The sequence below is a fragment of the Etheostoma cragini genome, chromosome 14 (genome assembly GCF_013103735.1).
Source record: "Etheostoma cragini isolate CJK2018 chromosome 14, CSU_Ecrag_1.0, whole genome shotgun sequence".
NCBI lineage: Eukaryota > Metazoa > Chordata > Actinopteri > Perciformes > Percidae > Etheostoma > Etheostoma cragini.
The window spans coordinates 21127899-21153481 of NC_048420.1; the positions used below are offsets into that span (position 1 = coordinate 21127899).

At 40.7% G+C, this 25583-nt stretch overlaps 1 protein-coding gene and 1 long non-coding RNA gene across 2 annotated transcripts in view; both read right to left on the bottom strand.

Annotated features, from left to right (window-relative positions):
• Window positions 1-1737: 1737 nt before the first annotated feature.
• LOC117956676 lies at window positions 1738-3392 on the bottom strand. Its single transcript, XR_004659338.1, has 2 exons — window positions 3358-3392; window positions 1738-1780 (listed from the first exon to the last, which is right to left on the bottom strand). It is a non-coding gene; the product is annotated as an uncharacterized LOC117956676 (long non-coding RNA).
• Window positions 3393-3649: 257 nt separating this feature from the next.
• The window catches only part of atp1a3a (ATPase Na+/K+ transporting subunit alpha 3a), a 33461-nt gene continuing 11527 nt past the window's right edge, over window positions 3650-25583 (bottom strand). Inside the window, exons 2-23 of the mRNA XM_034891861.1 lie at window positions 23342-23458; window positions 22693-22752; window positions 21758-21961; window positions 20586-20699; window positions 19012-19146; window positions 17545-17662; window positions 16763-16851; window positions 16123-16302; window positions 14296-14494; window positions 13517-13761; window positions 12833-13025; window positions 12048-12223; window positions 11332-11468; window positions 10573-10723; window positions 10242-10410; window positions 9683-9837; window positions 8592-8715; window positions 8053-8198; window positions 7212-7342; window positions 6324-6425; window positions 5604-5695; window positions 3650-5079 (exon numbers count right to left, since the gene is read on the bottom strand). Coding sequence (XP_034747752.1) covers window positions 5051-5079; window positions 5604-5695; window positions 6324-6425; window positions 7212-7342; window positions 8053-8198; window positions 8592-8715; window positions 9683-9837; window positions 10242-10410; window positions 10573-10723; window positions 11332-11468; window positions 12048-12223; window positions 12833-13025; window positions 13517-13761; window positions 14296-14494; window positions 16123-16302; window positions 16763-16851; window positions 17545-17662; window positions 19012-19146; window positions 20586-20699; window positions 21758-21961; window positions 22693-22752; window positions 23342-23458 — 3066 coding nt within the window. The 3' untranslated portion in view covers window positions 3650-5050. The remainder of the gene's footprint in view (window positions 5080-5603; window positions 5696-6323; window positions 6426-7211; window positions 7343-8052; window positions 8199-8591; window positions 8716-9682; window positions 9838-10241; window positions 10411-10572; window positions 10724-11331; window positions 11469-12047; window positions 12224-12832; window positions 13026-13516; window positions 13762-14295; window positions 14495-16122; window positions 16303-16762; window positions 16852-17544; window positions 17663-19011; window positions 19147-20585; window positions 20700-21757; window positions 21962-22692; window positions 22753-23341; window positions 23459-25583) is intronic.

Sequence of the window (25583 nt, forward strand, 5' to 3'; positions counted from 1 at the left end):
CTATTGTCTATATAACCTAACCTTAACCTATATACATATAGGTTAAGTCTGCAGGTACCCGTTTCTACCTTGTAATTATTCAATATGTACTGGGCAATTATTTAAAACTATAAAGACTTTTTTAAACATTTTTCCCCCTAATGGGGTTTTTATCACTTTAATCTGTTTTATCGTAAATACATGTAGTTAAATGTTTTGAATGAATGCCAAACTGACCTTCCTATCAATGTTATTGACCTGGGGGTAAGACAAAATAATGTGTCTGTGTGTAGGAGACAAGTGGTTAACTGCAGTTAATAAACAACAGGAATGAAATCCTAAAAGGTTGCACGAAACTCCTGACAGAAAGAAACGAAAACAGAAGAGAAAACCAATGAACTCACAAATAAGGTGACCTATATCCCTGGGTTAGAGGGGTGTGTGTGTGTGTGTCAAGTGGGCAGGAGCACTCATTTGCTCTGTGAGCCTTGAAATAGTATTCATGAAACATGGACACGGACACACACATGGACACTGATACAGGGACACACACGGACACACACCTACCTGACTTCTGGGCTTATATAAATATCTTTGTAAAACATTTCTATTCACTCAATCAATTTGTGTTATTTTGAATGGGCTGAAAGTAAAAAAAGGTCTCAGAGAAGCTACATTCAGTACAACTGAATATATAAATAATGAATACAGTCGTTTAAATAACCAAAACGATAAATGATTCTCTGAGTTCTGCAGGTCTGGCGTGTGATGATCTTTACATTTTAAATTAAATTAACATAATTCATTATCTTTTTGAAATTGTTGTAAATGGTCCTAACTGTTATCTTAATAATCACACAGGGTCTTGGTAATTTTAATGTTGGATGCTATTTTTAATGATTTGCTGTATATTTCATCTGCTAAAGTTACAGTCCCGAAGACATCTGTTTGAAGGTCTTTGGCGCCACCTCTGGCGATGAGTGGTAATTACAGGTATGCTTTGGGACCTCACTTCAACCTGTTTTTAGTAGCATAATCTGTTAAAAAATAAGGTCTGTAGTCATTGTTCTTTTGTTTAAATGTTATAAATAGCAGGGACTGGAAAAAAAACTGTATGCTGTTTGTGAGGATCTTATATTTTCTCTATTTTGTATCCAGGGTATCATAATATATCGGGCAGGTGAGAAGGTGAGTAATATGACCAAAAGTACCAGATCAGGAGTTTAGAAAGAGTCTTGCACACTGACAATTTCGCAATTAATAACTTATTTAGACATTACATTATACGTATAGGTATATTCTAAATAAATTATTGCTTGTGCAATGGTCAGCATCCTGGGTCTCCATAGAAAGCAAGTTCACAATACTGCAAATACAAGGGCTTCCATCAGTGGGCCACAGGCTCAATTACAGTTGTGTTTCCTCATTTGACAATGGATAGTGACTTAAGCTATAGCGCGTAGTTTCTGTTTCCCCCATGAGGAATTTGAAGTAATGACAGCAACAGTTGTTGCACCCCCCCTCCACCCAGTTGCTTGTAGCGAGAGAGAGTTGTGTGGAGCTGATAGTCGTAACTTGCTTTGTAGGAACTCCTTTGGCAATGGCTTGAAAGTAACGGACTTTCATTACTAAAAGCACGTTACGCACTAACGCTTTAACAGACATTTATTTGAAAGAAGAAAAAAGTGAAGTCGGACACAGTGGTACACTTACTTGAGTGAGAAGGGATGAACAGTTCAGGAAATAAACCTCAATTTGTTTTACGCAGTGGTGGATTCCAAAGCCAAGTAGGATGACAAACCTGCAAATACAGTAACAGTTGTAAAGAGGCTCTGTAACACAAGGTGGAGCAAAAGAAAGAAAAAACATGCTGTTGTAATGTCTGTGCTAGATGCCTGACTGTCTGAACATGGCTGCCAAGGTTCATCCCGTGGGTCTGGGTATGGGAGACACCCTCACTATCGGGGGAGGGTGTACGTGAGCAGATGTGACTTGGTACTTGTAACTCACCCTATGTAGTTCTTTTAAAACTCATATTTGGATAATCCTTTTAGAAAGGCCTGACCAGTAACTTGGGGTGTCAAATTAGCCTATTGGCTAGAAACCTTTCCTGTAACACATCTACACATATTGTTACGGCCTTGACTGTGATAATAATCTATGTAATAATGTGTGCTGCATTGTCCCTGAAGAAGAAGCTGATAAATAAATACATGATGGTTATAGACTATGTTCCATGAAGACGTACCGTCTCTGTTGTGCCTTTACCAGTGTCATTCCAACCTCAAGTAAAAAAATTGTCCTGGTTCTTCTGTTTGTTCAAATCATGATATATTTTCCCCCAAAGGCTATTGGTTTAATCCCTATGGCAACAGGACATCATGACTTTTCTTAAGCCAATTAGCGTGTTTTGACCTATCTGTGTGTGTCTACGCTGGATACAGCAGACATAAACATACACACCATTTGGCGTGTTATTGCCAGAACAAAGCAATGGTTGAGTTTAGGTAATGTGCAGGTTTCAACAAGTCAAACTTAAGACTATTAACGACCTTTTTAAGACCATTTTAAATTAAGTTTAAGACCTATACCACACCATAAAAACAAACATTGATGTCAGAGTCCGGACACATCGCTAAACTTTTGGCAAAAGAATAAAATCCGTTCTGAAAGACTTGGCTGTAATGTAAGTTGCTTGTTGGTCTAATTTGTAGTTGTAATGCAGCAAATTATTTTTGGAATAGAAAAAGAAAGTACGACACCATGGAATTAAAAAAAACGTGCAGATAAATCATGAGAGAATAATCACCTGTGTGTGTAGCTACGCTCAGCTTTACAGAGCTTTACAGTGAGTTTCAGCTCATTGATTAGCTGTCCAGCCCTCAACTTCACAGTTTATATTCACTTTCACCACTCATAGCATTGTTTTCAGTGAAGAAAAGCCACTATACACAACCTGCTCAGCACCACACAGACTGGTCAGACACAGTTAGCAAATAGCTGGTGAACATTGTGGAGCATTAGCTGCTAAAGAGGTAGGATATAAACCTGCCAAAAACTGATTTAAAAGAGTGAATACTGGACTTGAATCCTAATGTTGCTCCGTATTTTTTGCCAAAAAAGTCTCTATATCAAATCTAAATTTTATGATATATCAAAGTTGTGTTTCAACATTGTATACAGTCCATGGTTTCAACTTGTGTCTGCCTCCCCCAAGTGGCAAAAAAATGTTATTTTAGGGTTTAGGTAATCCAAATAAAGACATTTAAAACCTATATTTCCATGAGAACAGGTCAACATCTAACTGCTTAGAAAGAGGTGATACATACTGTTGTGTTTGTTAAAAATCTTACGGTCCAGAATATATGAATGTGATACCTGGTGAGTTTGCCGAAGTCCTCACATGAGTTTTGAAGTGATGGGTGCTGTGTCGTCAAAATCAATGAGCCTGTTGTCCGTTACAGAAATTAAGCGTGTCGTCTGGAACGAAGACGGTTCCTCAATCCTGCTTCATAGTACATCTTCCGGTAATCCGAGCCATAACATTTCTGCTGAATCATGTTTACAAACAACATAATGGCATATGTCTAGACAGATAAACATTCCCTCTGACTTGGTGAAACTCACAAAACGTAGAGAACTCCACACAAAAACATACTGGAGACAAAGCTGAAAAAGAGAGATCCTTCTTTTTTATTTCATTTTGTTGTTTGTCTTTTTGCTGCCGTTTCAGAAGTTAAAGTACAGTGCCTTTTCCATATTTCAACGGATTTAAATAATGAAATCGGAGAGAAATCTCTTTTTCTGAGGACACAGAAATATTGCAGGTGGGCAGGGGAGAGGAAGGGTGGGAGAATAAGAGGAGGCGAGTGGTAAAAGTGGTTTTTTACAAGGTTGGAGGGTTTGCACCGTGTTCACAAACAGTCAGAACTACCAGGGATAGATAGACAAGCAAGGTGAGGAGGGGGAGAGGGGGGGTGTGTGTGAGAGAGAGAAGGAAGAGAGGGAGAAGAGTAACTGACAGTGTGCCTTGTCTTGTCCGAATGAAAACAAGCAGCTCTCAGACCCCACTCCCAATAAAAAAAAAAAGAATACATTGAACTTTTACAAACAATTTTGTTTCTTAAAAAACACACAGTCATTTTAAAGAAAAACAACAACAACAATACAAGCAGATAAAAACACATGGGGAGGAGGAGAACAGGAGGGGGATAGAGTAGGAGGGAAGGAGTCAGAGGAAATGACCTTTTATCCACACGGTTGAGGACGTGAGCAAGTGATCATGTTTCATGGTGAGATTCATTCTTCATTAATAGGAGAGGAGAAACAAGAGGAAGAAGAAGTGGAGGAAAAAGAGGAGCAGAAGGAGGGGGAATGGCAGTAGAAGATTGGCAGTGACTACATACGAAGAGAAAGAGAGAAAAGTAGCGGAAAAGAAGTAACTTGTCGTAGTTGCCGATTGGCAGGAAATGGCAGTGATTAAAGAGCTGGATCTTGGCGGCTTTTCTCTGGCAGGACAAAACCCCCCATACCCCAAAAAAAGAACAGACGCCACCCACCCGCCCAAATTGCCAGTTGGGAATCTAAACAGGAGCTGCCATGTTGTTGTTCTGCTTGGCAAGAGTTGTCTCAGACGAACAGGTCGGGCTTTGTCTTTACTCTCGTGATTATAACCTTTTATTTGATTCCACACAGCGGTGCAGTTTGAGACACATATGAAGAGTGGCTGCAGATCACAGTGCAGTTATATGCTCCGGCACATCAGTGTTACTGGCAGACTAGTGCTGTCTAGACTTTGGATGGGAAAAAAACACAGGACAGAGAGGACAGGGAAGATTTTCAAACCCACCCACGCCCCCCCCTTCGTTGTCTTTGTATCATCTTGGAGTTTGATTTTTTTGTTTTGTTTAGGGTGAGGATGGAGAGGAAGAGTAAACAATTTCTTGTACAGTTTTAGCATGTTGACAGGAGAGGGGGGATGGATGGAGGGAAGGAGGAAAGAGAGAGAGAGGGAGGGAGGTAGAGTAGAAGGAATGTTTTCAGGGGACAAGTAAATGATGCTTTGATCATTTTAATAGTAAGTCTCTCTTTCCACCCAGCCTGTAGAGAGGTAGAGAAAAGAGAAAAAGAGGGACAAAAGGAGAAAGATAGAATATTTATATAGCAAATTATTTAATTAACTGATTGACATTAGATCAAAATATTATTTTAAATGATAGTTTAAATGATAGTTCCTGGATGATATTATCCTGCACAATGTTGTAAAACATAGCCTGATGCAGTGGTACTAAAAATATAAATGACTGTGATCTAGGTTGTGTATAACAATTTCTTTCCAAACATATGTTACTTTATTCTTTTCAGCCTGTAAAGAGCCATACTGACATGTAAATAACTGTGTAATATGTGTACAGCAGTTTAGTGGCAGCTGATGAGGCGAATACGACTCCATTTTACGTATATTGTAAATATTAAAAATTTCAGGCTGCAGGTTGACACACAAAAAAATGCTTGCTGTCCAAAAACCACTGTATTTATAATCTGTTTAGTGCACCACACTACTAGGCAGCTGAAATAGTACACGTATGCAGTATGTGTGAGCGTGTATGTGTGTGTTATCTTACCTCCGGGGTTTCGGCGAAGGATGAGTTTTCGGATCTCATCGTAAACAAAGATGAGGAAACTGTACGGGAACGCACAGAACCACCAACTGGGCCTGGGAGAGAACGGAGGGAATGATGGAGAGTGAGAGAAGTGCTCGGGTCAAAACTGGGAGACAGTGATGAAGAACACAGCACTCAATAAGTACCAATTACCTGTCTTTAGTTAGCCATATGTAACTCAAAATAAAATAAATGACCAATTAAAACTGTGATAAATTCATACATTTTATTTATCAGAACTTTAATACATTTTGATGTTCCTCTGTTCTGTTTATTATCATATTATTTTAGTGAGAACTCATTAATAACTACAAATAACTAACGTTAGGGAAATCTGATTGTTTCGTAACGTGTTTCTGGATTAAAAAAAAAAAATATATATATATATATATATATATATATATATATATATATATATATATACACACACACACACACACATCTATATATCGGCCGATATATCGGCATATCGGATTTTTAATTAACCAAATATTTGTGTCGGCCTTAAAAATCCTTTATCGGTCAGGCTCTACTTAAAAGCAACACAGGACAACATGGATTGTATTGGGATTTTAGGACAAAGTCATGGAATCACAAAAACACTATGTTTTATAATGCATAAAAGTAAAGCATCTTAGGACTGCATGTCATGGTAATGTGATGTTGTGTCCCTGTACTTACTTGAGCGGGTACATCCGTAGTGCCACGTCCATACCAGGGGTGTAGGACAGGAAAGCAGCCAGAGCTGTTTCTTCAAACAGACCAAAGATCAAAATCTTATTCCTGCAAGACAATAAAGTGCAGAAAGAAGTGTTAATTACAGTGCACATATGGTACAGAAGAGGTGTGAAGGAAATTCCAAATTAAAAGATAGCAAGGGGAGGAATCCACAGCACAGGAAATAATATCCTCTGCCATCGAAAAGACTTCAAAGTTGATTTTCTGCAAGCAGAATTTGAGGACAACCAATATTTGGGTTTGTGTGCCTCGACTAAAAGAATGTTGTCTGCAGAACCGAGAGGCAAAGAGGTATGATGGAAAGAAGATGGAGGGGAATACACAAATATAAATAGGAGCAATCAATTAAAGGCTAGAGATTAAAAGGAGTGTCAGTAAACCTTTACATTACACGTTAAACCTGTAACCGATACTGTACAGCAGAGAAACAACACATACACATTACAGTGATCCAAGTGATCAGTGATCGTCATTGCAAAATAGCCTTGTTTTGGTGGAACATGTGTGCGTTCAAAGGTTGTTTTAGCTGTGCAACAGAAAACTCAGATTGGACAAATAGTCTGGCTAGCTGTCTGGATTTAACGCTGCAAAGATCAGAGGAGCGGCCTACTATAGTCCTCATAAATCCCCCGGAGTTAACAATTCCAACACAAAGAAATCAAAGGTAACGGATATCTGGCCGAAAAGAGTGAAATTTGCGGAATTTCCATCAGCAACGCAGCAATCCCGGAAGTGTAACGTTGTGGATACAGCCTAACTTTTGGCCATCATTATCTACATCGTAGGTTGTTTACCTGTCTAACAAATAAAACAATGAATTGTTTGACTTACTTCATCCCCTGCTGGAACACAGAGTTACGTCTAGTCTTGCAGATGATGACGTCTGCCCACTGTACCACCACAATACTGACGAAGAAGGCTGTGTGGCATGTAAACTCCACAATCTTACGCTGCTCATAGGTCTGTACAGAGAAAGAAGACAAGAGAAACACAATGTGTGACTTTTATATCCATGTTTGGTTTTTTATCATTGAAAGATTATTAAAATAATAAACCGATTTGGGAGCTTTTTCTGAGATAGCTTGTATAATATCAAGATACACAAGGGGAATGTGAAAAATGTAGACAACCCTCTATTTTTGGCCTCCTATTGCCAGACCTTCCTCCACAGCGCTGCAAAGGACGGTCTGGCGAGTCCACACACCATTCCAAGATGGGAGAAAAACGTGCTCTAGTTTATTGGCATTTCTTTAAACCACTCACGATCGTCTTGGACGGAGCAACAGCGCCTCTACGAAATAGCCTCGGGAAGGAACTTGTTTTGGTGTGTGTATGTTTAAAGGTTGTTTTAGTCATGCAACATAAAACTCAGATTGGACAGATAGTCTAGCGAGCTGTCTGGATTTACCATGCAGAGATCTGAGGAGCAGTTAGCCATAGTCCTCATAAATCCCCCGGAGTTCATATCAACACAAAGAGAGCCCAAGTTAATGGACATCCTGCTTAAATTAGTGAAATCTGGCGGAATGTCCGTCGCAAGCGGAGCAATACGGAAGTGGAAAGTTGTGGATATAGACTACTCTATTGTGAACAGGGATATTCTATCAGGTCACTCAAACAGAGCTCCTCCATACAAGCAGGGAGACACAGATTTGTGTCAGCTCAGTCATACCCATTGCTGCCCGTAGCTGTCCTCCAGGTCATTGTTGGAGCGATCGTCCCAGTGGAGCCGGATGCCGACAAGCAAAGACGGCAGAAAACCATTTTCAGCCATGATGACAAAATAGGCAAAGAATCCGCCAAGAGCTTGGATCATACCTGCAGACACAGAGTTTATTAGGTTTATCTGACAAAGTAAAATCCTACACACCAATAATAATCTTCGAATACTATGACGTGATGATATGCTGTAGAAAAACTACAGAAGAGGGTAGGGATGTTGTGTTTGACTGGCCACCAATAGGAATTGGCTGATTGATTAATTGATGGCACTTTTGCCTGCAATTAAATCAATTTGTAAGTAACAAGATGCAGTCTAAAAAAACACTGATTGCATTCTATGAGCTAACAGAACCCATCTATCTATGAAGACATGATATCTAAAAATTACAGTGCTAATGATTTATGGCTGATCAAAATGCTACACACAGCAACTTTAACACGGATCCCAGTCAATACTGTATTGCTGAATAACACAGACAAGGCACCTACCAATCTGTCCGTAGGCGATACTGATGAGTCTCTCGTTGACCAGTTTGTCCCTTAGTGGGTTCCTGGGCTGGCGCTTCATGATGTCACTCTCTGCTGCTTCATAGGCGAGAGAGATGGCGGGTACCTGACGGAAGAGACAGCAAGACATTGTTATTTGTATTTCAGTGTATCCGTGGTTGGCCTTGTCTACAGTGAAAGCATTCATTTCTGGGTATGTTTGCTTTAATTGATTTTACCATGGAGTGATACACCTTCTAGGCATGACAAACTGGACTAGTCCCACACTGCCACCCAGAGTCCTTTTTGTGTACATACCTTGTAGGCATAATTCACTGTAATGCTCAATGGTGTCCATTTGTATGTGTGTTTATGATGGAGGTGCCACAGAATACATGTGTGATCCTGTTACAGTTGATGTCTATCCAGTCTGTAGGTGTTTGCTTGCAGGTTTGCCTGGTTGACAGTTTGGTGGTTGCTACAGCTACAGGTAAATAAATAGGTGGCCTTCTTCACTGAGACATATTGGTCATTTCAGAATTTTAAAAAAAAGTTACAGTTTGCTTGCTTATTCCGTATCCCTTTCAATCTTTTTACTGAACCTATCCTTCCACTGCTCCCTTAACTTAATTCTAACCTGGAAGTTAGTTCCCAAATTGTGGGTAGTATCACAGTATCACTACTATCTTGCTCTTTCAGATCCTAGAAAATATTCCCGGATTTCATTCTTTAAATTCATGTTGTTATTAATGCAGCAAAATGTACCTGTGTGTTCCACAGATGATAATTACCAGGCATTACTGCATATATTTTGCTACCTGAGTACCTTTCTGACATGTATACAGTTCAAATGATTGTGTACAGCTGAGCTTCACTGGTTCACTGTGCATGCATGAGTGTTTAAAGGTCAGGCATGTACATGAGCAAGAGTGAGAGTGAGAGTGTGTGGGGCTAACCCATTGGTTAGGTGGGTTCTGCATTTGTATTGCCTGACTGGACACACACACATTTGAGCTGTTTGCTACGGTACGTGGGTGTGCCTGGTGTCTAAATGTGTCGCTGTCCAGTTACGTCTGTATGTTTCAGTCCCTTACCATGTCTGTTCCCAGGTCGATGCAGAGGATGGTGATGGTGCCCAGAGGCAGTGGGATGTTGACCAGGATGAAGAACAGGAAGGGGGTGATCTCTGGGATGTTGCTGGTCAGAGTGTACGCAATGGATTTCTTCAGGTTGTCAAAGATCAGGCGGCCTGTAAGGATGAAGGTGGTGTATCAGGGTTTCCGCAGGTTTCAACAAGTCCAATTAAAGACTTTTAAGACCTTTATGAACGAAATATAAGACCATAATTGTGACGAAAAAGTACAACAAAATGCAGCCACAAATGTACTTGCAACGTAAATCAACTAGAAATTGAATGAAGGCAACAGAGTAATATTGATCTATATATATGCTGTATAATAAAGCTAATTATATTTGGACCAGCGAAAAAAAGAACTACAACACCACAGGATGGAGAAAAACATTTCAATGATTTAAGACATAGAACACAATACTTTAGCAAATGTAAGACTTTTTAAGGCCTACAATTTTAATTTCTTCAATCTTTTCCTCTTCACAGCCTTTTTTTTCTCCCTTCTTGCATTTGTCCCTCACCTTCTTCAACTCCAGTGACAATGGAGGCAAAGTTGTCGTCCAGCAGGATCATGTCAGCAGCCTGTTTGGACACGTCTGAGCCAGAGATTCCCATGGCAACACCGATGTCGGCCTTCTTCAGGGCAGGAGAGTCGTTCACACCATCCCCTGTCACAGCCACGATGGCACCCTGAGAGAAAAGGGGGACACAGTTTAAGGTTTTTATTCAGATTTAGGATGCTCAATGCAAAATAATTTTTTTAATCATCACATGCCCTTTTTTACACGTGCATATTTACTTTTAACTTTGTGTACATGTGTGTGAATATGCCTGTACGTAGGATACATGTACCTGTCTCTGGCAGCCTTCTACAATGATAAGCTTCTGCTGTGGGGAGGTCCGGGCAAAGACGATCTCTGTGTGGTTCCTCAAAATATCGTCCATCTGCTCATGGCCGAGTTCTTTCAGATCTGTTCCGTGGATTACACAGGCCTTGGCATCCCTACACAACACACATGACCAAATCATAACAGCTACTGTCGTATAAAGGTGCTACAAAGTCAAAAGCTACATTGAGCATCCACTGTATCGTAAACCTCGTAATCGTGCTTTTCTTCTTCCCACCTACTGTGCAATACTTAATATATACTACTTCAGAAGACACTGAAATTGTGTAAAATTTTACTGCTGTACAATATTTAAATATGTGTTACTTGACAACTGAAATTCTGTGCAATTTCATTACTGTGCAATATTTAATCATTTAATTTCAGAACTGCAATATTGAATACTTTTGATACACCAATAACTCTGCAATTTTATAAGTGTGTAATATTATTTTCATAATGCGAATACAAACCATATTTATCTTTCTTACTATTTTATATATGTATAGAGTTGTCTTTGGAACTGTGCACCCCCCACCCACCACCATTTTCTTTTGTCCTACTTATATTTTATACCATGTTATATTCCTTTTTGTTAACATCCATCATGACCATCTTGTTGCACAGGTATTGCACATGTGTATAATGACAATAAAGGCATTTTATCCTATTCTTTGGCAATGCAGGCGGGGCTACATGTAAACTTACATTTTAATTTTCTTACCTTGGGTTGACCTGGCTGACAGGGATGTTGAGGCGCGCAGCAATGTCTTCCACTGTCTCGTTGCCCTCGGAGATGATGCCCACACCCTTAGCAATGGCCTTGGCTGTGATTGGGTGGTCACCTGTCACCATAATAACCTGAAATATAGGTGACAGATGAAGAGGTAGGTGATAAAACGGAAGGAGAATGAAACAACATGTAGGATCAAATAAGAGGAGAAAAGGCAGGTAGCATAGAAAGAATAGGAAAGGGAGCGGAAAGAGGATGTAACAGAAGAATGACAAAGTAGGAGACAAAGAGAAAAAGAAAACAATTCACACTGTTAACAAAACATTCTATGAAATTACTTTAAAAATGTGCGTCATCCACAGCCTTCAGATCCAAGTGGGTGCTATGTTCTGCTTTTCCAGGCCTTTAAATAAAAGCTACCGACGTAGGGGTGGTGATGGTGCACTGGATATGACCCATGCCTTTGGTGTGGGAGAACTGGGTTCAATTCCCACTTGGATACATCAACCAATGTGTCCCTGAGAAAGACACTTAACCCCTAGTTGCTCCAGTGACCTGCAACCAGCATATATTTTTTATTTATTTATTTTATTTAACCTTTATTTAACCAGGAAGTCCATAGCATATATAGCAATTATAAGTTGCTTTGGCTAAAAAGCGTCAGCTACATGACATGTGATGTAAATGGCCGACTTAAAGGTGTCCACCTTGATGCCAGCGGAGCGACATTTGCCCACAGCGTCAGGCACGGCTGCACGGGGAGGGTCAATCATGGACATGAGGCCAACGAAGCAGAGGTTGTCGGTCTCGAAGTTGACGTCATCTGTGTCGAAGGCAAAACCTTTGGGATACTTGTCCTCTGGCAGTAATTTGTGGCAGAAACCTGGAGGAATTAGGCATGAACAGATATAGAGAAACTGTTACATTATACAAACAGGACAATATCATACAATAAAATAGAGGATGTGTCAAAAGGTAAAGGTAGTACGACCATTCACAACGCTCAAGCTCTAGTAGGGCACTGGCTGGCAGAGCATTCATTTTCTCACACACACACACACACACCTTTTTTTGTCACTCAACAGTCTGGCAAAGTCCATCTTAAATTTTGGAGAAAAGCAACCCAACATTGCTCTGCGGTGGACAATCATGTAACCTGAGATCAGACTCGTCGGTGCGTAGCGCGGCGTCTGAGTCCAGTTAACATGACTTTAGAACAGAAACACATCACTGTCTCTTTTGCTGCAACAACGCTTTAAACAATATGGCGGTAAAAACAAAACACAAGCACTGATCTACTGGGGAGTTTGTGTAACAATGGGTGACAGTCTTCAGCAAAAACAAAGCAAAGTTGCTTTAACTCCCGCTTTCTCTTTTCTTTTTCTCTGCTGCCTTCACGTTTGGTCAAAACTCATTGACAGATTAATCGTACTTATATCGTGGAGCCTGTGAAGATTCACACCCTTAATACGGTATGCTTTATCATCCTTACCCAGCACTCTCTCTCCCAGTCCTCCCAGTTCCAGATATGCGTTCTGGAAAGCCTCTTTCATCTCATCGTCCATAGGCTGCTCTTTGCCCTGCACCATGATGGTGGAGCTGCGGTCCAGGATCCTCTCTGGGGCTCCCTTCATCACCAACAGGTAGCGGTTGTCGTTTTCATCATCATTTTCATGAACTGAGAGCTGATGGGAACAGATTTCAGCATTAGCATCAGAACTATTTAAGAAGTGTGTACAGTAGGCTGCAACCAAAATTGCTTACTCTGCACTACATACTCAATATGTGTACTATCATCAAACATCATTTTGTGTGAATAAACAGCATCCACGAAATCACCACGTCACTTCTTTAGGGCCTCCTTGCTGGTTGTTGCGTAACCGTGGTAATACATGCCAACCTCAGCTCTAACAGCGTCCCCAGATAATGTGGAAATTACTTATTACGTAATATTTCACTGGAAAAAAGTATGCAATTCATGTACTGTTTGTTTCATAAGGTTTCGAACATTATACAGTTTTGTAATGTTTCAGCATACAGAATAACATGTTAGTATGGAATTTTGGACGCAACTAGTGTTTTTGCATGTTTTTCCCCCATTTTTTCCCTTTACTACAAATCTTTGTAGAGCATCTGCATTCTTTGTTGGCCGCATGAGCAAGAAAAGGGGATTAACCTGGTACTTGTTGGTGGAGTTGAAGGGGATCTCAGCCACCTTCTTGTTCTTCTCCCTCATGGCTTTGACGGAACCACAGGAAAGCTCAATACACTTCAGCAGGGCTGACTCAGACGCGTCGCCGGCCACGTCACGCTTGAGGATGGGCAAAGCATCCTGGCCAGCCTTGAACACAGCACGGTTGCACAGAGCAGCAATGCGGGCCAAGTGCACCCATGTTGTGGAGCTTTTGTCAAAGGAGGACCCTGGAGAATGATTAGGAAAAAAAGTAACATTTATCATTTATTGACAGGTGTCTCAGCCTGTCCCATTCACCTAAGCAGCCACCACCTTGTCCCACCTCAACTACCAGCCAAGTACCCTGCTGTTTGCTGTGCCAGTTCTAGAAACTGCAGGCAGGGAGTAAACCAATATCCTAGTCTGAAAACATTTCTTCAGCTGTTCTATGTCATGGTTTAAAACCAATAGGCCATGTAACTGAACATTCTGTGATTTAATTGGTGGTAAGAGAGAGTGTTAAAGGTTTAGCAAGGACGAGCTCAACAACAGGCTAAGACCAATGACTTGATAAAGCATTTGAGATTTTTTTCTACAAAACATACATTTTATAAGCCTTTGGTGTTTGGCTGATGTTTATTTTGGATGCTGGAGTAATTAATGCTGCATTAAAGCAGGCCATAAGGTCAAAATAATCTTTGTTTTTTACAGGAAGATTTAAAACAGGCTGCATGAAAGTGAAGAGAGAAAGAGAGAGAGAGAGAGGGGCTGGGTAGTCTCACCAGACTGATCTTCGGTGGTGTCAGCCTCGTGGATCTGGTTGTCAAACCACATGTGGGCCACAGTCATCCTGTTCTGGGTCAGGGTGCCCGTCTTGTCAGAGCAGATGGTGGAGGTGGAGCCAAGAGTTTCCACAGCCTCCAAGTTCTTCACCAGGCAGTTCTTACGAGCCATTCGCTTAGCAGTCAGTGTCAGACACACCTGAGGGAGGAGAGATGAGAGAGACAAAAGCAAAGAAGGAGACAGAGGAATGGCAAAGAGAGGACATAACAGCAAAGAGAGACGGAAAGAAAGGAGTAGAGGAATGTTGACGATAGAATAAGAAAAAAGAGAGTAGAAAGAAAACAAACCAAAGGAGAAAGAGAAACAATAATTAGTATCTAAGTGGTAAATAGTGCATTTGAGCATCTCCAGTTACTAAACTAATGCCAATGAGCAACACACATCAGTGCCATACTGTACCTGAAACAATCAACCACACCCGCCCTGACACCTGGAGACGTTCATCCTGCTCATGAAAATGTTCTCTAAAGCAAAATGCACTACAATCAATACCTCCTTACACAAATAAAAATGCAGCCCAGACAGCAATGCAAAAAAAGAAATGAGGCATGAAAAAGTGAAGTGATAAAGCAGAGCAGCAGTGCATTATGTCATCATGCTAAGTACAGCAAGACCCATGGGCCAAACAGATCTAGCCAAGGCCAAGCAAAGGATGCCGAACTCAGTTCCTGAAGCTGACTAGTCATTGGCCTAATATCATTACATTAGCTAGCCGTTGTCTTTGCAGATAGCACCTCGACTCGCCTGTAAGAGAGAGACATACACAGAAGTAGATGGAGAGAGAGAACACAAACACACATGGCGCTGCTTTAGAAGGAAAAGAGAAGAGAAAGACGGAAAAAGAGCATACAAAGACAATACACCACCTTCACTGCATATACAGGTAGTGACACAGGGAGAATGTTAAAGCACAACAAACACAAAGATACACACAGACGAACAGCAACAACATAACACTGAAAAACACAAGCACAGAGATAGGACACGCAGGGAACAAACAAAACAGCTGACACGACAAGAACACATCAGCCTAAACACTGTATACACAGTTAGACGTGTGTGGAACTAATAACGTCTGGGGAATCTAGCAATCTAGGAGTGCAAAGTGATCATCCAAATCCCCAAATCCGCATTAGAGTGTAACATTTTAAAAGCTGTTACTGTTTTCCCTGATTTTGTGTAGCTTCTTTGGTTTTTCTGATATATAAATATATTTATATTGAAAAACTGTTTGACCCAAGACTGAATACAAAACACTGGGAAGTGAGGAGAAAACCTCACACACAAATGTGTAAAGAGAAGTAGACGCTGAATAAGGAAAATCAAGGTATGTGTACCAAACGCCGGAATTAAACAAGACATGGGCCTTAAACACGCTGCAGCCTCTTCCCTACTCTGTGTTCTAATAATTATGCAGGTTGATGATGTCATAGGACCTTAGCGGATGGAGGACAGCACGCACGCACACGCACACACACACACACACACACACACACACACACACACACACACACACACACACACACACACACACACACACACACTCAAAGGTAAAGCTTGAGTTGCGCCAATACAGGTTAGAAAGGGCAATGGCTAACAGGGACACAATAACGTCACACTTATTAGGACCAATGGTGGAACTTCATCCATCAGTGACAGCAACTGTGTGACTCAACGCAGAGGGATAGAACCCACCCACAAACAAGCACATACACACACACACACACACACACACACACACACACACACACACACACACTACTCACAGTGACCGTGGCCAGCAGTCCCTCGGGCACATTTGCAACAATGATACCAATGAGGAAGATGACTGCCTCCAGCCAGGAGTATCCCAGGACGATTGACAGGATGAAGAAGGACATGCCGAGGAAGACGGCCACGCCTGTGATGATTTGGATGAAGTGCTCGATCTCCTTGGCAATGGGCGTCTGAGGAGTAGAAGAAGAAGGTGTTTGGATGGATTAAAGAAGATGAATGAATGTGTTTCAAGATTATTTTGGAGCATTTTAGGCCTTAATTTCCGACAGGACAACTTAGACTTGAAAGGGGAGAGAGGGGGGGAATGACAGAGTTAAACACGCGGCTGCTGCGTTGAGGAGAAAGCCTCTTTATATGGGCGCGCGCTCCACCAGGTGAGCTATCCAGGGGCCCAACAAATGTTTTTACTAGGATACATTTAATGACCAAGACTCACTAACTGCAGTAAAACTTCTTACCCTTCTTAGCTGTTGTTTTTCCAATAGATACATGAATGAATAATGTATATTAATGGGCAGCTGTTGAGCAGCCATTACATAAAAGCTGCAACTAAATGTGCCGGTTTTTAGTAAGCGACCTCTATTAGGTGGCAGTCCATTGTTAGATAATGAACAACAATGAATATGGTACCTTGCCAGTCTCCAGGCCTGAGGTGAGAGTGGCGATGCGACCCATAACTGTACGATCACCAGTACACACAACAATGCCACGTGCCGTACCTGAAGAAAAAAAAAGGAGAAAGCTTTTAATTATTAACTTCTTTATTAGTTTCCAAAAAAGATGAAAGAGAAGAAAAAAAATGTAGAAAATGTGTTGACTGTATTTGAATACATAGACAGTTGGTATTAGAGTGGTGATGCTTGGACAGTGCAGGACTTAATGCAATGTAACAATGTGTCCATAGGAGGGCATCGCAGATTGTTATTTCCTATTCTACCACTGTGAGGAGCTTAGTGTGAGTTGCAGGGCGTCCCACTAATACGATGGGATGGATCAGGTACAATGTGGTCCCATTTCCAGTCAGTGGGCTCCCCTTGATGACTTTGTCACACCAAACACTTTAACCGCAGCCCACAGTAAGAGCATTTGTGTAGCGTCTTTGTTTGCAGCATTTTCTGAGCACTGATCCGGAACAATGCAAACATTCGGATGCAGGCGTAAGCCATATGACACACACACACACACACACACACACACACACACACACACACACACACACACACACACACACACACACACACACACACACACCCACACCCACACACACACACACACACACACACACACACACACACACACACACACAAGACAGAGAGTGGCTAACCCTAACAATGTAAGATTTGTTTAGTATGTGATGAATATGTTGTTAATAATGATGATTTTGGGTTCAGATAAAGGTGCTGGTCGCCTACCCTCGACACAGTTGGTGGAGAAGAAGGCAATGTTGCGGGTTTCCAGGGGGTTGTCATGGGTACAGTCAGGTGACCTGGTCTGGGGCTCTGATTCACCAGTCAGGGATGAGTTGTCCACCTGGACAGAGCAGGAGAGAAGCATTTGGTATGTGTGAGCGTGAGGGAGACAGGCTAAGAGGATGATAGGGGAGTGGGTAGTCTTGTATTGCCAGACCTTTCCTCACAGCGCTGCGGAGGAGGGTTTGGCTAGTCCACATAGTAATCCGGGATGGGAGAAAAACATGCTCTTGTTTATTGGCATTACTTTAACCAATTATAATTGTCTTGGATCTGAGGAGCAGTCCTTATTCATCATAGTCCTTATGAATAAATAAATTAAAAGTTTTCCGGCATCCGGGAGAATTTCCGCAGAACGAGAGCAAGCACGGAAGTGGAACGTTGTGGAGAATGACTCGGAAGTGGATAACTGGTTGAGTGCATTCATGATAAGATAAGGCACAAAGCCAGATAGACCAGGATTGTGTGTGTTTTCTTTGTTTTGATTGTCTTTGTGGATGCTTGCAATGCATCTGTTGATGTTGTTGCTGTGCAACAGGTGTTTTTTGGTTTTAATACAGACATTACATTTCCTACTAATGTAACCTTCCATCAAACATTCTGAAACTGGTTTGAGGTTCCTGCAGGAACACTAAAAAGCTGTGCTAATTTAGCAATAAGATATAAAAGATATGTGTGTTTGTCCTCAGCTTGTACTTGCACCATTTAGGGAAATCAGGAAGAACAATCGGACAGTTTACACAGCTGTTTTAGCATGAATTTAGAATGGTGCCTTAATATCACACTGAAACACATTCTCACTCTCTAATCGTGTTAAATATGGACGCTTGGTCATGTGCTTTTTGCATTTAAAAGTCTCCTTTAGGACTCCACGTCACTTTTGTAACTCTGGGTCGGGAAGGTACTGACTGTCCTGCGGCAGAGGAAGGGGACAGTTAAGTTTAGGAAAAAATTATGGGTGGGGTTGTAAAATGTATGTATCTGTGCCACCGTGGTACAAGAATGGAAAACAAACTCCGGTCTCCTGGATAAAGTCTGGTGTTGTTGTCCACCAGCCCAACCAAACTCCTTACGCAGACTTTCAGTCTTCCATTTACTCGCTACCGTTGCCACTCTTAATACTACGTCATCTTACAGCTTGTTCGATACATATGCTGAAAGGTGCTTTTTGCGTTGTGTCTGACGCTGAGAGCCACTGGCCCCAGCGTCCGTCTTTTACGAGTAGGGAGTGAGAACGGGTTGCACATTGGCAGGATGCTGTGCTTGTTTTAGTTAACAATTGATCACTAAAAAGGGTGGATAGAGACGCACTGCTGATTCTAACACTCATCCTCTAGAAACACGTTGCTTAAGAGCAGCTTTTCAAGTAGCTGGTTTCCCCTTGGTTTTGTAGGTGTGTCTGTATCCCACCTTGCAGCCGTGGGAGGAGATGACGCGGAGGTCAGCGGGGATCCTGTCTCCCCCTTTCACCTCCACCAGGTCTCCCGCAACCACCTGCTCAGCATTGATCTGCATCTTCTCTCCCTCACGGATAACCAGGGCTTGCTGCAAACAGACAAAGAGAAAGAAAAAGGAAATATGTAATGCCAAAAACAATTTGGAAAGAAACTATTTAGGGAAAAGTTAGAGAAAAGGTAAAACAGCACAAAAACCAACGCAAAACACAGATTGGGGGAAGAGAAACATGAAAGCTTGCTATTTTGGCTTGCAGCTTCATAAGAATATAATTTACCACTTCATAAACACCTGTATTACTCTGGGACCCAATGTAATATACTCACTATGATGCTACTGGTTTCCATCATTCTTAAGACTCTGAATTGCACAGACTTAGTCCCTCCAGGAATTTACTTTGTATTAAAGGGCAACTTCATACTTCAGAGTAGTGTTAGAGCGATTTTTAGGGGCCGATATTTGCGTTTTTAGGTGTATCGGCATCGTCTGCTGCGTTTGCCGATAGTTTTTCCCTGCATTATTTACAGACAGCTCTGTGTTGCTGGAGACACTGCAGTTAACGTGCAGACCATGCACTGCCCCTCCACCACTAGCATGGCGGTCCTAAATTACAAATCAAGCACTTTATTTCAATTACTACTTTTCTGGTTTATTGTTTTCTTAAATTATTTAAATGTGTTGACAAAGGACATATTGTGATGACCTGATTATTTCTGTCAGCAAGCAATGCATCAAGGCTGTGTTGTAGATGTTGAAAGCCTTTTACCCTAACACAGTTAACCATATGCAGTGCACCCATCCATATGATGCACATTGCACACATAATTTGGGTGATATGAATGTAAGATGATTGCAGAAGTGACACTGATCTGTGTTTTTGTTTATTGTTTTTAAAGAAATGGCAGAGCAGATTCCGAAAACAAATCCAGGGTGGCAGGGTTTACATTTTTATGATGTAATTTGAGGGGGCAAAAGCAGTATTTGCTCCAAATATCGGCTCAAGAAAATTGGCAGCCCGTATCGTTCATCGGCTAAGGCTGATGGGAAAACAAATCTGTATCGGGCCTAAATAATCTATATGGGTCGATCCCTACATCAGAGTGGTTACAGTTGTTGCCAATAAACCCTTTTTGCATGCATGTTTGTTGTCATTCATCACAAGCAATACTGCAGTTTTCATTTAGAATAACTGTATTGTTGCCATCTTCTTAATATGGGGTTTACATCATATTGAAATAAACAGATTTCTTCACATTTAAATTTGTAATTTAATTCTATGAGAATCTAAACAATGTTTATCTTTTCTATAACCATAAAAACCTTTTTCTTTTCTTTTTTCTCAGCATTTTCACAAGCGCTAAGGAATTGGAAAATTTCTTATTTCAGCACCATCTACAAAAGATGTTTTTTTGTTGTTTTGGATCTCCTAAGTGCTTCCACCCTCTCATACATTTTTTTTGTAAAAAGCCCCCCTTGGCAAAAATTATCCCAAAAAACCATCCCAATTGCCTGGTTGAACTGTCCAGTACCTGAGGGACCATGTTCTTAAAGGACTCCATGATCTTGGAGCTCTTAGCTTCCTGGAAGTAGGAGAAGCAGCCAGTGATGATGACGACAGCTGACAGCACGATACCCAGATACAACTACGAAGAGAAGGAAGAAAGAACAGAGTTTCATGTTTAATGCATAAATAAGTTGATAAGTTCACCTTTATCTGAATCTGTGTTACATAAGTGTAAAGGGAGACCAGGAAAGGTACAGAGACAGAGAGACTAAGTTGAAAAATCCTCTGTATGTCTCACTGAGGATTTTTCCAGACACAAAACACTGGAGTGCGACAGGTAAAGGAGATATTTCAGAAATATGAGTCTGCTGTTAATAACACAAATGGTATTTAAAAAGGTGTAATTTGTAGGATTTTCCTAACAACAAAGTATAGAGTAATACTAAAATTATCCCTCTCAATCATCAATTAAGACCCACTAGTCCATCTATAGATAGATCATCATAAGAAGGTCTAAATCCTATCTTTTAAATAATCCTCTTTGTATCTGCTGTACCATCTGACATATCTGTAACCGGCTATCAGAGGGTGAATTTAAATTCTGAGATTGTAACATTGTCAGATTGTAATTGTAAGATTGTCAGTCTCACTAACTAACGCTGAGTCTGCACTGTTGTTGTTTTTCCAAACGAGTGTGTTTGCGCCGCTTTGTCAAAGTCCCCGGGTCTACTCAACGTTCTGACCAGGCATTGCTGACCCGTGAACATCCTTACCCTGCCATTACCAACATCAGGAGTCACATGCTCCCTGTGGCGGGCCCCAAATGGATACTAACAGGATGACGACTGTCACACTAAAGACGGATCGGTTGGCATGATTCAGACAAACTGCTGACACAGCCTTTATCAATGACACAGTAACATCCCTGAGGAGTGACTCAACAGATTGCTTTTAGAGTGATGTGCTTGAAGACAGGGAGCCCACACGCACACACACACGCACACACACACACACACACACACACACACACACACACACACACACACACACACACACACACACACACCTCTATACATGCTTATACCTCTGGTGTTTTTTGACATCTGGTGTCTCACAGGTACTGCACAAACAGTGGTGGACTAAGAAGTCATCTTACTATTATCTATCCATCATCCATCTCTACAACTGCCCACTTACGTTATCCCCAGCAGGCTCGTCCTCTGTGGCAGCTTGGATGGCGTAGGCCAGGAAGCAGAGGATGGCACCAATCCACAAAAGGATGGAGAAGCCACCGAACAGCTGGCGACAGAACTTGACCCACTCTGGGGTGGTGGGGGGTGGAGTCAGGGCGTTGGGGCCATCCCGGGCCAGGTACTCTGCTGCCTTGGCATTAGTCAAACCCTGAGAGCGGCAGAGGGAAGGCACAGGCAAAAATGGAAGATGGATTTAAGGAGATATGGATGTGCAGAGGAAAGAGAGCAGTGGAGAGGTTGGAGTTATAGAGCGATTAGAAAGAAAGCAGGAAAAGAAGGACAGAGGAAGAGGGGGACAGAAAAGTGTTGTGAATGGGACATACTTGTAAAATAAACTCAAAAAATATTTTTTTTTAAAGGAGGTGGGTGGTAAAATTGAAAAATTTCTGATTCATTAGTACAGTGTTAAATCAAGACAGAAACAACTATATATTAAAGTTCTTAAACTTATATTTGGAATGTTTATGTCTCTATTAAACACTCATAAAATTTAAGAAAGTTTTCAAGGAAGAATCAACTCCCAACATGACTCCCAATTCTTCTCAGCGGCATGAAGCGAACATTAGCAAGGGGGCGGGGCTAGGTTGCTTTTGGAACACAATTCCCCTTGGTTACCCAGTTTCTACGTACCAAATACATGAAATTCTAACTGGCCCCTTTAGCCAAGTCTAGTGGCGGTCTAGTTTTGTGGTTGGGTGGAAAAATGGCGGCAGTGAGCGATTTCACATTTCCACAGCTTTACTTTACAAACCAAGCCAAAACACACAGAATCCCATATTAACAAAAAAACAAAAAAACAAAAACATTTCACCATATGGGACCTTTAAGTTAAACTGATGGTGTAAAAGTGGCATTTTTGATTGGAAGTGAACAACTTACCTGGACAATATCAGTGTTGTATTTCCGGCAAACCTCCTCAACAGACATTTTGTGTTCAGTCTACAAAGAATTAAAATGCAAAGCAAATTCAAGCAACCTGTGAGTTATCATAAAAAAAAATCCAAAACATATTCTACATGAAGTATGCATGAAATCTGTTGATACCATCAAGCAATATAAAATATTTCAAAAAGTTCTGTTTGCTTTGTTGTTTTTTTTACAGATTGATAAAGGATCCTTTGACCCAGCTCATATCGTTTTACAACTGGGGATATCCTGAGGGTTTGGCTTTCTGGCAGGTTCAGGATCAAATCCTTCCACAACAGGATTAACTTGCTCTGGCATATTACCTTAAACAGCGCTGTACTGTACCACTGCCGTTTACCAGCTGCTACAGAATACCACTAATCTGTAATCTTTTTAACAGGGAGATGAAGTTAAAGATGGATCGCAGCTCTTTGAATGCCGGAGTGAAGCCAGGGTACACTATAAACTCCTCACTACTCAGCTCAGACTTCAAGGTTTTTGATAATTCTTTCGGGTGCTTATGTGCCACCACTCTGGTTCTAAAAATATGTATATAGCTATATGTGACAAATGACAGCGAGCAATGAGTCACAGGAAGTACTGCAGGAAGCAGTGCACTTACTATGGGAACTTCCTTCTTGAGGTCATCCATATCCTTGCCTCCCTTCTTCTTGGGCGACTCCTTCTTCTCATCCTTGTCCTGCGTGGTGGCCACGCGGTAGCTGTCTGATCGTCCGTACTGTGACACACAGAAGCCAGATCATTTGAGTTTGGTCCTGTCAGATTACTTTTTGAACAGCTAATGCAAGCGTCCCTGTTCTCACTGCATCACAAGAGGACATATTCGACAGTTAGTACACACTACTTTAAAACAAAACAATCCAAAGTCTTAGCAAAGACAGCCAGAGGAAACCTTCATTGTCCAGCTTGTAGTTACAATAACACTTATAAATAATAAATAATAACACACATAACCAAGTGACCCAATTTAAAACTAATAAATAAATAAAATTGAATTGAATAACCATTAGTGTATTATAAACACCTCAAACACTGTTTTTACACTAAAGATTACAATAGATCAATACAACAAATGATTTTAAGAACATGCTTGACTGCCAACTCCCAAATTTTCTTCCACACTAAGACCCAGTCATAACATTTAGATTGTAATCCAAATTTAGATGTAATCCCCTGGTGTAAGAATGGGAACCCAACACTTCCTGATTAGAGCACAAGAATGTCTCAGGGGCTCCATTTAAACTTAATTTCTACCATCACTATTTAGGCTACTGTGGTTCAGACTGCAGAGGCTGCTGCGGTGCCTGAGGAGGAGGAAACATAAAAACAGTCAGGAGACAGTCAGAACGGGAGATGAAGCCAAAAATAAAGTAGAAAAAAGTGCCAGAAAGTAGAGAAAGAAAAGTGGCGCAGGATAGGAGAATAAATCTGTCAGTTACTGCAGTTACTGTAACGTGCATCAAGGGATATTCACAATTGCCTGTGTCCTACATTTGTGTGTGTGTGTGTGTGGGAAAGCCATTTTTTATCTATCCGTGAAAGTGTGTTTATGTCTGTGCAAACAAATGTGTGTGTGTTAGTCAGATACATCTGCTTGTTGGAAGTCTGCAAGTTTGTTTACTTTGCATATAATTGTACTTATGTGTTCCAAGTTTGTCTAAATACAAAAGGGGTTTAACCTGAGAGTAAGATTCTGGGATAAAAAACACTAAATTCTTGTATTAGTTGACATAAAATAGTCAAATTAAAAAATACAAGTTTTTAGCATGTTCAGTCCACAACATGCAGAGAACTGTGCATTTGGGCTTTTGAAATGATAAATAAAAGGTAATACTGCAAAGCTATAGTGTTGTTTTGACTTTATTTTTTGTCACACAGTTCTAAATCCAACATTTTTACCAAGGTCCTAAACAACTCGAATGTAACAAACGTGACTGTAAATGTTATAACACCTGTGTTATAAAAAGTCAAAATATCTGCTGTGATAAAGGCCAATTTCAGTTAAATCTAAAACAAACCAACAATATCATTCACTATTGTGTGTGGATCTTAAAATTTAAAAAAATAAATACAGAATCTGCATTACATCTAAAAAAAAAAAGAAATCTTCCGCGATCCAACCAAAGCTAATGCGATGCCACAAAGTATTGTTTTAAGAACTCAACGGTAGTTTTGTTTATGATTAACACAAACAGGGTGAGTCTTTGGAACGAGTGATAACACACCCAATCTAGCAAGAATTGCTTGGTTTGTTAAAACTGAGGGGGCTGTAGGTCCAGTGCGAACACTATAAAAAACTATTTCCTCAAGACAGGCAACAACGAATCTGTGAGCAAAAAAAAAAAGGCAAGAAAATCTATTAAATCCCCGGAAAGGAAGGAGTAGACGACATCTAAACAAGATGGTTGAGCCACCAAAGCACTGATGGCTGCAGGTGCAAATGGTTTTTAAAAGTATGGGTTATTATTTTTAGTTATTTATTCATCTTGAACAATCAACAATGTTGCAAAAGAAAAAAAAAGATTTTTTTATTTTTTATTTAAAACCACAAAAAAAAAGACAACAATCAGAATTCAACAAAAACTAAAAAAGGATTAGTTTGAGAAGGAGCAGGCGGAAGGAATTAGCTTATATGGTCCAGAGCGAAAAGATACGCACATACAGAACAGAATTTACCTGGCCTTACAATAACTTACTAAAAATACAACAATATACAACAATACCTTTACATTACAGTTCCATCCCTATGTTTTAGTTTATTCTTTTATGTATTGGTCAAATGTTGATTTCTTGAATCTATTTTTGAACTGGATGATATTTTGTCTCTGTCATTGTTCAATCAA